Source organism: Scedosporium apiospermum, assembly GCF_000732125.1.
Source record: "Scedosporium apiospermum strain IHEM 14462 chromosome Unknown SEQ_SAPIO_0165, whole genome shotgun sequence".
Classification (NCBI taxonomy): Eukaryota; Fungi; Ascomycota; class Sordariomycetes; order Microascales; family Microascaceae; genus Scedosporium; species Scedosporium apiospermum.
This window is the reverse complement of record NW_015971866.1, coordinates 953,500-967,127: the sequence shown is the minus strand read 5'-3', so window position 1 is coordinate 967,127 and position 13,628 is coordinate 953,500. Positions and strand designations below refer to the sequence as shown.

Here is a 13,628-nt window from a genome sequence, read left to right as displayed (position 1 = left end):
CTCCTCCCCCCCTTCCGCCTCACCTTGTCGAGACCGCGGCAGAAACGTTCTTCCATCGTACCATCTTAGACTTTCCTCCCGGCTCTTAGACCGAATTGGGAGGTTCGGGGCTACTCAGGTAGGTAGTATCCTCGGAGGAGAAAGAGGAAGGATAAGGTTGCTACACGAGCCAAGACGACTCCACAGCTCCCAACCTTGACGGAGAATATTCTTGGAGGAGACGTACTCCGTACTGAGGAACTTCTCTTCGGGCTTGCCACCCGAGATGAGAGGATGATTAGAGTGTAATATGACTTCGAACTTAATGATAGAGAGAGAAGAAGAGAGGGAAGCGAATCAAGTATTTTTCTTGCTCGATATAGAGGACTCTTGGATCAAAAGGTCTGATATCCGTTAGCACCTGATCCTCTCTAACTTACCTACCACTTTCCGAAGACCCTCGGCCTCATAGAACTGAACTCTTTCCATCTAACCCTCCAGTGCTTCCTCTCTTCACGTTTCTTTTCGTTACTGTGACGACGTGTGTATCATCGGAGATGAAGGGGGAGAAGACACTGTTCAGAAGACGAACGGTCGCGGTACTAGATATTCTCTCTCTCTCTCTCTCTCTCTCTCTCTCTCTCTATCTATCTATCGCCTTTGATGTGACTTTCCTTGCGTGATTTCCAAGGTTAACCTTCTGCCGCCGTGATAGTGGTACACAAATCCAGCAAAGTATCATTCTTCGCGGACATCCCATACAAACCATATACCTCGGTACTAGGAACATGAAATTGGAGAAATCGAGGCAGTAGGCAGGGCAGAACCAAGACCACAAGGGGGAGAACCTCCGGACCTAAATGAATCGATCGGAACTGTCATAAAACAACAAAAACATCACCGAGCACTGGAAAGGACAAGAGGAACCTTTTGGGAATTAGCAGAGAATAATAGTATGTATTATTTGGCGAGTGCCGTGTCCCAGTTCTCGACATTGCTGCTATCTGACAAGTCTGTCATTATTATTATTATTCTCTTCTATTATTTCTGCCCTTGCCAATAGCACCTCAACGGATAGGGAAGGGGGGAGACATCGTAATTTGAATACCCCTAGAGTTTTTCTTTCATGTATTATTTCGAATACTTCGTACACAGCCCCTATTCGCCCCAAACTCGGAGGAAAGTCGCGCATACTTTTCGTCTTCTACCTCCTTTCTTTCACCTCTTCGTAGGAGGCTGTATACGAGACTAGATAACGCGGCTATGCTCCGAATATGCGCCTACGAGGTCGCATATACCTCCATCTCGTGTTAGTATGCTCGTAATGAATCTAGCCGAGGTGGGAAGAATTATGAAGCCGTTGCTTTCGTAGAGAAACCAAGCAGCCTTGGTCTAGAGAAGAAGAAGTGGGCAACAAAAAAAGATGCGCTCATGATGTTGTTCCATGTCTCATTCATTATCCATTCCCTTTGAGTCATGAATCCAGTCCGTCCCAAGTCGACAAAAATCGCAGCGTATTCCTCAGCCTCCGCCCTCCGAGCAGCTCCCTAGAAAGGCGCCATTTCGTCGTCCGATCCCGAATCCTCCTGGTCGATGAGAGCCAGCTCGACGAAGCGCCTAACCCATTGAAGCTGCTCCTCGTTAAGTTCCTGAGGGATGTTTCCATCATGCTCGACAACCTCTAGCATCGGGGCCAGGGGCGGGAGCTGAAGACCATCGCCTCGTGGTCCTTGGCCCTGGCCCTGACCCCGGCCTTGACCTTGCTGTCGTCTCTGGGGCTGACGGTTATTAGGGTTCTGATTCCGAGGCGCATCTCGTCTATTTTGCCCCAAGTCGTCTCGGGCGGGTCCTCCTCGACCTCCTGCTGCTGCTCCCGCTCCTTCTCCTACTCCGGGACCACCTCCCCCAGCGGCAGCGCCTCCTCGACCTCCCCTACCACGACCGCGTCCGCCCTCTCCACCGCCCCTTCGTCGACGTGGAGGTCTACGACCGCGTCCTCGCTCTCCCTCGAAGTTCCCCGGTGGCGCTGGCACAGGAGGAGGGATGGCGCGCAGCCCTCGACCGGCAGCGGGCTGCTCAGGTCCTTGCTCGATACGTAAAACCAAGGGGCCCTCACGAGCAACTTGGACGTTGGGGGGAGGACGCCTGGGGCCACCGGCTTCCCAATCCCACTCCACATCGGCGACCTCGTCGGCATTGTTGACCTCGAGCGGCGCATCGAGGTCATCATCCGGTTCCTCGATCTCCGGTCGAGCGATTATAAATTGGAAGGGAGGTTCGTCGGGCCTTTCGAGATGCTGCTGCGGGGGCTCCCTACGTTCCCTACGCTGTCGAATATGCGGGTGGAAATCATTGTTCTCGCCGTGGCCGGTCTCGTAATCCCACAGTCGCTGGAAGCAGTCCTTGAGCCCGGGGTTGTTGAAGTGACTATACGGGTTCTGAGGATCGAGCCAGGCGGAGCACAGATAGCAAAAGTGAGTGTTGCACCGGAAGCATATCATGTGGTTGCAGCCCTCGGTCTTTTGCGCGGGCGCGTCGCAGGTAGCACACGGCCTCGTCCACTTCTCGATGTATTCGAGAGAGGCCTTTTCCTCCTCGGACATTTCGTCGGGGTTACACTTGAGGCGGCAGCGGAAGAACTCGCCGTGCCAAGATTGATAGCAGCGAGAGCAAAAGGCGAAGCCGCAGTCCTCGCAGATGCAGAGAAGATCCTCGGTCTTGAGGCGAACGTTGTTTCCCGATGCTTGAACCCCATCGTCGCCGGCAGTGTTGGTCTCGTTGGTCGCGTCGAATGCCTCCTCGTTGTCATCGGGTTCGCCGAACTCAAGACCGCGGGGCTTCTTGTGTCTCTTAGACTTCGCGGCCCCGTTGCACCATTTCCGGGGGCAGTAGACGGTGGTCTTGTCCGACTCTAGCTCCTTTTTGTACTTGAGTGAAACGTAGCGTGAGACGAGATCCTGATCCAGTCCGATAGCCAGGAGTTCGCCGGGGCTAAGGTGAATCCTGGGCTTCCGGCCCTTCTTCGAGGGGTCTTTCGCGTGGGCTTCCTCCCTCTCCTTTGCGCAGCCGGGGCTAAGGCACTTTACGACAACCAAGTCACCCTGGACAATAGCGTTGGTGTAATAGTCTCTCAAGCAGGATAGACAAAAGACGTGACCGCAGTCATTCATCTTGTGGCAGGAGTGGCCCTTTTTGGGGTCTATAACTAGATTAGTTCTGGGGGTGGAAGAGGAAAAGAAGAAAACAGGAAAAAAAAAAAAAAAAAAAAAAAAAAAAAAAAGGAAAGACAAAGAAAAAGAAAAGGCTAGAGGTCCAAAGAAGATAGATACACATACCCAAACAGACTCCGCAGTCAAAAGATTCGTTCTCGAAAGCTGCCCTGCACGCTTGAATATCATAGTCGAGGATGGACACCATGTGAGCCCGGTCAATCTCAAGAACTCCTGATGAGTTGACCATGCCAAACACATTGTCAGCGGCTTGCTGGACATGATCGATGTAAGTGAACGCGATCATATCGCGGCCCATCTCATCCCACAGTCTCTCGGCATCGCTCTCCAGAGTGCCGAGGACATCCGGCGTGAGCCATGGCGGCGATGTCGTCAGGGTCACCTTGGGCGGCTTCTCGGCAGGGTAGCCATTGGGTAAGGACATGTGGATGGAGACGGCGGGAAGATAGGAGAGCTGATGAGACGCATGATTCTGGGGCGGTGGTGGGGTATTCGCCAATCCACCATCCGCCGTGACCGTGGGGTCCGGGGCCGTAGCCGTTGAAGCGACGACAGGAAAGACGACGTTGACGGGATTCGCGGGGTTTACGGGGACTTCGAGGGTGAATGTGAAGTCGCCTGGGTCGGCGGATCTCCGGATTTCTGGGAAGATGGCCTCGAGAGAGCCTAACTCGTCGAGACGAGGATCTTCATTTGCGTCATCCATGACTTTGCTTTTGGCCTGGTGAGAGTAAAGCCGGTGCTACCTCATACTTGAGCTGAGTGTGTGGGGTGACGGATATGATGTGAAGTGGAAAAGAAGGATGGTGGAGTGAAGGGGGGGCTGGATCTATTTTCTTCTGGGTATCACCGATGGTTCCTGAAGAAGAAGAAGAAGAAGGAAAGAGAAGAATGGGAGAAGGCAGGGATGGAACCAAGAGGAAGGAGTGGAAAAGTCACCAAGAATCTAGGCTTGGGCTGATCTGGAGATGTGAGAACACAGTGGAGTCGTAGGGCAGGGCGTAAGGCTTAGGGCGGTGGTGGCAATATAAAATATTGATATTTTGATATTGATGATGGTGGTGACAGTGACAACTGGACTTTGACGTGATGTGCGATTTTGTAAGCCGGAGCAGCCTAAGTTGATTTGATCCCTTGATGAGTCAATTGGCCGTGGTGACACTGGTGAGCATGAGGTGCCAGCGAGGTGCCAGCAACGGGGATTAGCACGGATTAGCACGGAGATAGGAACAGAAGATGGGGGGACTTTAGATATAGCTCAGCAGTGTAGGATTGTAGGATTGCAAGACTTGAAAGAGTATTTGGAGTATGGGGCACAAAAGAAAGGAAATCCTTAGCCCTAGACTAAGTGTTCTTGGTGAAGGTGCGAAGATGAGTGGGATGGCGAGTCTTCCTCTGCCTTGAAGTAAAGCCCAAAACCAGGGTTAGGCTACAATTGTCTTGTGTCTTAGTCTGAACTCGGCAGCACCAGTGGTGGCTATTCTGGATGGACCCTAGAAATTGCTTAGTGCTCCAGCACCAGAACACAGTTGCAGGCGTGATCAACTTGATCCCTTCAAGGCAAAAGCGGGAACAAAAACGCAAAACGCGGGGGGGGCGAAGAAATCCAAAAGAGGCAGAGGCTGAGCGGGTGTGTCGAGGTAGAGGTACCTTCCTCTCCTCTCTATTTGGCGGAGAGAAGAGGTATAGCCTGTCTTTCTGGATTGGGACGATGGATAAGATGGCGAGATGCTGTGCGAAGTACTCACCTGCAATAGTTTGGCAGCAGAGGAGAATATAGGATCAATCAAAGAGACAACTTTGAACCCTCTCTTGCTGCCTCTAGTCAACAGAACTAGATGAACTTATCTAGGGACGTGACTTTGATATTCAGACTGGCACTCGATAATCTTAGTCATCACAGAATGTTCTTTGGAAGCGTTTGATCGATGCGTCTCAAGAATCAGCATCACCCTACGAAGTACATTTCACCAATAATAGAAGACTCTACGAAGTGCAGGCAACAATGCTTTGGAAGAGCTGATCCAGGCATCCAGGGTCCAATATCTTATTGAAGTGTATTCGGTGCATTGGCGGGTCCGCTCCTGCCCTGTGCAGCGCCAAAGGCCCCGGTTCTGTTCTCTCTTCGTGAGGGCCCCCTTATGAAGTAGTAGACATGTGTCTCGAACTTGGAGGAAACTTGCATGGATCTCACATTCTCATGCAAACCTCTTTCTGAGTAATGCAGATGTTAATGGGACCCATGTCAATGTGGAGTGAATAGCCGAACGCCACAGGACGCAGGACGTTTTCCGTTCATCAAGACCAAGTCTCGGCTTCATGCTTGCAAAGAAAGAACCCTCGCTAGAAACAAAAATCCAATTATCCAATATTGCATTGCATTGCATCTACGGCAACTCACATGCCCCTTGAGCAACCCGCGCCTTCCATGTCTAGAAACTCTGACATCACCGCTTTCCCCATCGTTTCCTACAACAGACAACATGCAACGTACAACCAACATGCAGCACTACGACATATTCCGGCTCCCTTGACCGCCCCTCTTTGTCTTTCCCTGCCTCTCGAATTCTTTTATCACACCGGAGCCGGAACAAACATTTTCTACTGCTCAATTGACGTTTTTTTTTTCTTCATCTCCCCTGCTCTCGACACGTCGCCAGTCCTGCCATCCCCGAAATATATGTCCAGGCCAGTCCGAACTACTCACCTCCTCAACATTAGACGAAAGCAACGAATCAGAGAAAGGGCACTTCGTTCTCAAGAAACAATGATACCCTGAACCGAACCTACACTCCCAACCCGAAAAGAAAAATAAAACAACTCCTCCAAAATGTCCGAAGACACAAGCCCCCTCGCCTCCCTCTCCCTCACCCACGTCTACTATGTAAGTCCCCTCTATCCCTCCCTCTCCGCTCCCCCCGCCAAAAAAAACCACCAAGACGAAGAGAAGAGACTAACAAGCCAACTTCTACAGGACCCAACAGACCCCCTCTCCCACCTCTGCGCCTGGCTCGCTCTCCTCCCCCAAGCCCTCTGCATAGTCTACGTCACCCTCTCCCTCTCCACCCGCGAAGCCGAAGTCCTCCTCACCTTCGCCGGCCAACTCGCCTGCGAAGCCGCCAACTTTCTCCTCAAGCGCCTCATCAAAGAAGCCCGCCCCGCCCGCATCCCCGGAAAAGGTTATGGCATGCCCTCCTCCCACGCGCAGTTCGTCGCCTTTTGGTCCGTCTCCGTCGCGCTTTTCCTCCTCGTGCGATACCAGCCCGTGCCTAGTCCCTCTAGCGCTTCGCATCGCAGGGGTGTTTGGCCTTTCGTCCCGCGCTTGGTCGTCTCTGTCGTGGCGCTCGTTACGGCGATCGCCGTTGCCGCGAGTCGGGTTTATTTGAGCTATCATACCCCGAAGCAAGTATGTGTGGGTTTCGCTGCCGGCGTGGTTTGCGCGGCGGGTTGGTTTGCCATCACGGCTGCGCTGAGGGCTTGGGGCATTTTGGACATGCTTTTGAAGTTGGAGGTTGCGAGGGTGTTTCTTTTGAGGGATTTGGTCGTCGAGGAGGATCCTTGTTGGGCGGGGTGGGAGAGGTGGGAGGGTTTGGTGAGGGGGAGGGAGAAGGCGCGTGGGAAGGGAAAGAAGAGGAATTGAGGTTTCAACCCCTCCCCCGCCCTCTCCGTTTTAATCCATTTTCTTCTTTTTTTCCCCTTGTTTCTGGCCTTTTGTTTTGTTGCATCGAGAAAGCATTTGGGTATCATGGCATGATTCCAGCGCGAGGAGCTTACATGGAGAATGGAAGTCAGGCGGAGGAGCGAGCCGAGGTATGGGAAACGTAGATGGAACCTGCATGGGACCATGGCTTCATTATGAGCATTTTCTTTTTTTTTTTTTTTTTTTTTTTTTTTTCCCTCTGTATAACAGCAAGCACAAACATCTGTATCATAACCAAGCCCAAAGCTTTAGATCGCTCGTCCTTTACAGGATACATCATTATGAAATGCGTGTGTTCGGTTTCATAATCTCACGTCTCGGATCCAGCCTACTTGTCGCTTAAGCATATTAAATCTCTCATGTTTATCAATGGAAAAAAAAAGGTGTGTTTCCCAAAAGAAAACGAAGTAATCGTTTGTATTCCAAGTTTCTTTTCCTAGCTAGCATCGACATGATAAAAGAGCCCCCCTTGCCTCTTCTACACAATAGAAGGTGGTTGTGGCATACCAACCAAAGGGCATCTCGATAGTGAACCACAATATGACAAAAGAAACTCCCGTGGGGCTCGAGCCCCGAAAAAAGAAAATCCCATCCGTAAATGAAAGACACGCAGGGGATTTGTAAAAAGAAAAGGAAATAGAGGGGGGCAAAAGGAGAGGCTATATGTTTGTAGTAGTCGTGAAGGGGTGGTGTAAGACCGAACAGGGATGGGATGGGAATGGAAGTGAAAAAAGGAGAAAAAATGAAAAGACAAGAAAAAGTCCGAAAAGAGATGGTTGTCGGGATTTGCTCCCCAAAAACTCCTGTTTCCTGGCTGCGCCGTCCAACTCTTCTCCATTCGGACTTTTTCATCGTTTGCGATGATGGCTCGTTCCTCTTTAACAATGTCGGAAACGCCGAAAATCGTGTCTGCGGTGAGCGCATACGATAAAGCAAGAAAGAAAAGAGGAAAAGGAGAAACAAGACATAAAGCAAAGTCTATGTGACCTCTGCCGCCCCAGGTTATAGTAGTAGTAGAAGTAAGGAAAAAAAAAAAAAAAAACACAAGAGATATCCGATAACACCATGTAAATGCCAAAACCGAGTAGGTATAGAATGTTCTTTTGCAGATCGTAGTCCTCTCCTCTTCTTCATATGCTCCACTCGACATCAGTCAAGCCTAAGAAGGAGAGACAGACAGAGAGTTCAAAACAGAAACAACTCCAACACGCGCCTTTTATACAGGTTATGCCGGCCGTCAACCTAAATCAAAATTATCGTACCCGGTACACTCAATCATACTTCGTAAACCCCGGCCGTTCAGATCCAGTCCGCCTTTTTCACCTCGGACTGGTCTCGGAGTACAGAAGATGAAGGAGGTGATTGACGCGGGCTCAGTTGAGTCCGGGGTGGGGGAATCGTAAAACCAACACCCCTAGGACTCGTCACCTTTGTCTTCTTGGGACTCTCGGGCGGTTTGTAGACAGCGGGGCTAAGGGTGCAGTCCTCCTCCCTCTCTCCTGATGATTTCCTGTTGTAGTCGCCTGCGATGCTCGCGTCGTCTGCATACATTGTGACGCTGTCATCGTCACGTTCGTTCGTGGTTTGGAAGTGCATCGCCACGTTACTCAGAGGGCTCGGCCTTTGCTGCGCATCAGCACCCCTCGCCAAGGGGCACTCTAAGTTGTGCACCTTGTGGGTGTCATTGAAGTACTTGGAATTTAGAGGCGGCATGTCATCAACGTTGGACAGCCGAAGACCGATTTGCACCGTAGCATGGGATGCCAGGGACGAATCTCGGCGGTGGCGGAATCCGTGGATGGGCGCTGGAGGTTTGAGCGTACCCACGTCCACCATCACCTCCTTAGCAGACGGGTCATAGGTAGTGGCAGGGAGAAGCGTTGGGGGTTTTAGAGTGCTGTTGTTGTTGGGGAATAGAGAGTACGAGTTCTTGGGAGCGTGCGTCTGGTGGGGCTGCGTTGCCCGCAGCGCCGTCGCCGTCGCCGTAGGGAAGACGGCATGAGACCTCAAGGGGTTCACCCTGTCGTCCCAAATATCCTTCTTCTCCTCATCTGAATCATAGCCGCCCCGACCTTCTGAGCTTGTAAAGGAGTCGTCGGTATTCATTCGTCGAAGACTCGTCGGGACGTTAGTAGATTGCCCAGATGCCTCGGCATCTCGCGAGGGCCACATTCGAATTCTCTGCTTGAAACTCTGCCTTCGCTCTTCCTGGTATTTCCCGTCCTTATCGCGCGGGCCGATGGTAGATACTGAAGTCGATCGCAAAAACAGATGTAGGCCACCAGTCATGAGGCCCGACACATTTGCAACCACAGACGCAACCATGGAGAGCTGGAGTGGCGCATTGACGTCTCGGTTTCGCTGGTTTTGGAAGGCAAGGGAAAAGAAGAAGGGAATAATCAAGACCTGAAGAGAATTTGTTAGAGAAGTGTTTAGAGCACAGGACAGATGGTAATGAAATAAACACAAAACTCACAGTCGAAAGGAAAGCCACCGCAAGATAGTACACCATCCTCGAGGAGGCAGTCCGCTCCGTCGGGTCGATTGCTGCATTCCTGTGCAGCTTCATGAAGATGATACCCGTAGCTGCCAAGACACCCACGCTGATAATCGTGAGAACGACAAAGCAGCCCATCGAGTACCTCTGAACAAACCAAAAGAGAGAGGCAAAGCAGAAGTTTGGGGGTCGGATAAAGTGCGTCACGAGATAGGTGACGAGTAATAAGGTGCCCACAATGGTAAGACAGATAACCACGCTCCATCTCGTCCTTGGTGGGAATGGGTTCTTTCGCCTGAGGGCTCGGATCGCTACTTCGACGCCGAAAATGAGTTGAATATAAGGCACGATGAACACGGCTATGGTGCGTAGCCCTCCAGTTAGTCCAGTTTGATCCCGAGAACCGATGGCTGCAAAAATTCCTTGTCACATACCTGGCAACATCATTTGAGAAACGATGGTGCATCCCAAAACCTGGGAGCCCTTTAGACCAGTCGATTGCGCAACAGCAAACACTATGCCTTGAATGACTATTCCGCAAGACAAGACAAAGGGAAAGGTCTCCGCTGAACCTATGCAGTTGAAGGCCGAAGTCCTATCAAGAGAAGAAGAAAAAGAAATGTTAGCACCTCCCTTTATGTTTTTCATAATTCGATTCTCTTTCTCTCTCCCACTGCCTCCGCCGTTCAAAGCCTCTTGCGTCCTAACACCCAGCTCCGCTCCGCGACCCATTGGCCGGCGTCTCTGCAGCTCGGGGCCCTTTCCCATCCGGCGAGTAATGAAGCGCAGGATCCGGAGTACTATACCTAAACTTGTACTTGGGGTTATTTCGCTTCGCCGTTGCGTAGCCATCCCATAATATCCCTAGAGCAGTGGCGAACGCCGCCACTACATTGAAGACTGAAAGGATGATAGTCGAAGTTCGTATCGACTTCGCAGCTTGGAATCTGAATTGTGAAATGAGGTTGTTCGTCGAGTTCCGTCCGCCGCCCCTAAACGTTCCATTTCTGTTGTTGTTATTGTTGTTGTTCCCATCGTCGTTGTCGTTGTCGTTGTTGCCACCGACTCCTCCAAATTGCCTCGCCCACAACTCATCCGACCGGGGTTCTATCCAGCCCCAGCTAGAATCCATCTTGTGCGTGTTGCGGTCGAGCCGACCTCAGGCGCCGGCCTGATTCTAAGGCGAGGAGGTGGTGGAATGGAGGCAAAGTTGAGGCCTCGTGAGCCGTCGCAGCCAACTGATCACTCCGTCGTCCAGACCATCTATACGATGGGATATCGTCGTCGACTATAACGAATGTTTCGTATCGTGGACGGGGGTTGAAGGGTGAAATCGATGTTGAGGTTGGGTTGAAAGAGAGGAGGAAAGGGGGAGGAAGGAGTGGAGAGCGGACGAGTGGGATGGTAAGAGGGAGAGGAACGTGGTCTCGGGCTGGGCAGGGGTAGAGATGGGGAAAGAGTGTGGGCCCTAGCTAGACGAGAATCTTTGGTTCGGCTCAGATGGAAGGGAAGGGCCACGGCGTAGGAGCAGCATGTACCTGGAGAGATGGACCGGACGAAACAGATCTTGTGCTGTATTGGACCAATGTCTCGGACGGGCGAGGAAGAGAGGGAGAGAGACAGTGAGAGGATAGAAGAGACGGCACCAAACGGCCCAAGACGTGGAGAGGACCGAAGTGTCGAGTACTTGCCTTCCCGTAGGGGCAATCGCATAAAGTGAGCAGCCAAAGTAACCAGATTGAGAGATGGGAGAGCCAGGTTTGGCCGGGGTTATCGGGAGGGTTGTAAGACGGCCGGCTCAGATCATAACCGAAGGGAGGTATGATGGGGACGGACAAGGGGTTAAACGAGAGCATACACTGTCGAAAGGTCGAAACGGGGCATGTAATTGTGCGTGTGTGGCAAAGCCAAGCATGGATGTTGGCAGATCCGCGTGTGAATGGCAGACTGGTGATGCTGGAGAAGCAGGGTGTATGCTTGTTTCTGATGGATTTGGATTAAGAATGAAGTCCTCGAGGCAGCCAACGGCAATATCGGCCAAGATCTGAAGTTTAATACAAGGGTTGGGAAGAAGCAAGGGAGTCCACAGCAATACGCAAAGCGAAGAGGACATGACGGAGAAGAGAAATGTCTAAGTGAAATACAATAACTCATTCAAGCAAAGACGGCCAACTACCGTCACCTTGGGGTTTGTCTCGTCGAGCAGCTGTGCAAGTTTGGCTGCACCGCCCCGCCTACGAGGAGCACGCCCTGTAATGTGCAACATGGCCGCAGCAAAGCTTCCTTGGAGAAGAGCCATATACGGCTAAATGTCAACGCTCACTAGAACGGCTGGAAGACGAAGAACAGAGCACTGTGAGGACCTGGATGGTGCAAGCGATGGCACTGTGGTCGTCGCGGCGATCGCGCACAGCAGGCTCCTGCAACTGAAGGGCGACGCCGCGTGAACAGTGCCTCATCAGGAGGAGGCACCATTTTCCCCGCTGCTTTTTGGGGGTTTGAGGCAGTCTTGTAACACATCCAGGTTTCGGCTCCCCTGTCTGTGGCCCCCCTGAAGGCAGGGTTCCACGGCTGGGCTGGGACCTGCGGGTTTTTAGCCTCAAGGGTTAAGGTGGTAATGCTGGCTCGCGAGGGGACTCGGCCGGGAGATCAAACACGCAGGACGAGGAACAGGGAAGAAGGCCAGGCTCCAGTGCAGGGAGTGCAGGGGTTGATTAAGAAGATAAGATGTGAGACATTCCAAATCGAGATCTAAAATACACTGTGCGGCGATACCAATTCTGTCTCACTTATTATCGTTATATAAAAAGTACTAACAGTTCTTAGCACTGTAATATCTTCACACGGCAAGTGCTGTCTGGACTTGGCAGGGTTCCGAGTCTGAGGAAATGGTCTGTGCGGACCTTCCCCACATTCTAAACCGACGTCAATTGTTGGATAGCTTCATTGTTCTTGCCTGTTTCTCTCTAAGTGGGGGATAAGCATATCCACCATATCCACCACACCTTCCTCGCACCACCACAGAACCTGCCCATTGTGGATTTTCTGATATCACAGGAACGATGTCTGTCTCGAGTTTCGAAATCAGAAGACGAGAAACCGCCCCGATACAATCATCCGGATCCTGGACCCGTGCATCTGTTTGCACGTGTGCTTCGTCCACTACACGCATACGTCGATATGGGTATTCAAACAAGAACATTCGAATTCAATGTCGTCACCCCATGGGCCATGGGCCCATAGCTCCTTCTCCTACTTCGTACTCCTTCTCCTCTAATTCGAATCCAAAGACGGGAAGGTGATAGCCACGGACTTGGGCGACATTGGAGGCAGGAAACACTCCGTAATCATGATACAGCAGGCCCAAGCAATTTGAAGCCTCCAAGCCTCCAACTGCATCCCATCATCTCAAGCTTCCCATGTCGTCCACCATCAACCGGAGGGGCTCACTGTGGCAATCCAATTCCCCTTTCATCTCATCATGTCTGTCTCGCAGTCAATTGTATGCCGCCGACTCCTTTTTAAGCAGGGTTCTGCCCTTGTAAAATAAATCGAGGCGTTGATTGCCCTCCCAGCTTATTAGACTGAATCCCCCTCCCTGGTCGCATTCGAGAGGGTTGTTTCCATCTTTAGACTAATTGCCTCAAGCCTACCCGAGCACATTTGTTAATCTTGTCCATATAGGCAATCGACATGCTTCGTAGGGAGCATTCGAAGGTGAGTCTTCCATGTACGGATCAGCATCTTGGGCGGGATTGGCGTACTATGATACACATTATGCCTCAGGTCGTCCAGTCCATCCGTCGGCGTGGGTAAATTTAACCTTTTTTGCTGTATTCTCTCTTCCCTCTTTCCCTGCAGACATCAAGAAATTCTGGAACGTTGGAAACAATTGCCTCACCCGCAATCACGCTATCCGTTCCGACGTGTGGTTCGCTCATCGATATCAGCGGTTGAGCTATCATACACATATTCTTCAATCCCGCGATTCCTGCATATCGACGGCCGCGCCGTCTCTTCCGTTCTGAGACAGAGATGCCCTTCGAAAATTGATTATTCTTCCACTTCCAAGGAACAGAACTCGGAGGAAAGTGTACTGTTACCATGGTTCTATTGCTATTTAACTTTCCAAAGTAGCATAACCTCCGAGTCAGTCCAAAGGAGGTTTAGACGGGCGAGAGACTCGCGGGGAATGTTTCCTGGTTCACTCTCTTGAAGTCGC

General features: G+C 51.5%; 3 protein-coding genes across 3 annotated transcripts; 1 reads left to right on the top strand and 2 right to left on the bottom strand.

Annotated features, from left to right (window-relative positions):
* Positions 1-1,526: 1,526 nt before the first annotated feature.
* SAPIO_CDS10441 (RING finger protein) lies at positions 1,527-3,915 on the bottom strand (the record flags this gene model as incomplete). The annotated part of the gene is made up of 2 exons (XM_016784026.1): positions 1,527-3,178; positions 3,315-3,915. The coding sequence occupies 2 exons, from the start codon at positions 3,913-3,915 to the stop codon at positions 1,527-1,529; spliced, it is 2,253 nt and encodes a 750-aa protein (XP_016638859.1).
* Positions 3,916-6,039: 2,124 nt separating this feature from the next.
* Positions 6,040-6,849, top strand: SAPIO_CDS10440 (putative dolichyldiphosphatase; the record flags this gene model as incomplete). The annotated part of the gene is made up of 2 exons (XM_016784025.1): positions 6,040-6,093; positions 6,184-6,849. The coding sequence occupies 2 exons, from the start codon at positions 6,040-6,042 to the stop codon at positions 6,847-6,849; spliced, it is 720 nt and encodes a 239-aa protein (XP_016638858.1).
* Positions 6,850-8,208: 1,359 nt separating this feature from the next.
* Positions 8,209-10,538, bottom strand: SAPIO_CDS10439 (Uncharacterized protein; the record flags this gene model as incomplete). Its single annotated transcript, XM_016784024.1, has 4 exons — positions 8,209-9,315; positions 9,386-9,765; positions 9,841-10,001; positions 10,213-10,538. The coding sequence occupies 4 exons, from the start codon at positions 10,536-10,538 to the stop codon at positions 8,209-8,211; spliced, it is 1,974 nt and encodes a 657-aa protein (XP_016638857.1).
* Between the last annotated feature and the right edge of the window lie 3,090 nt (positions 10,539-13,628).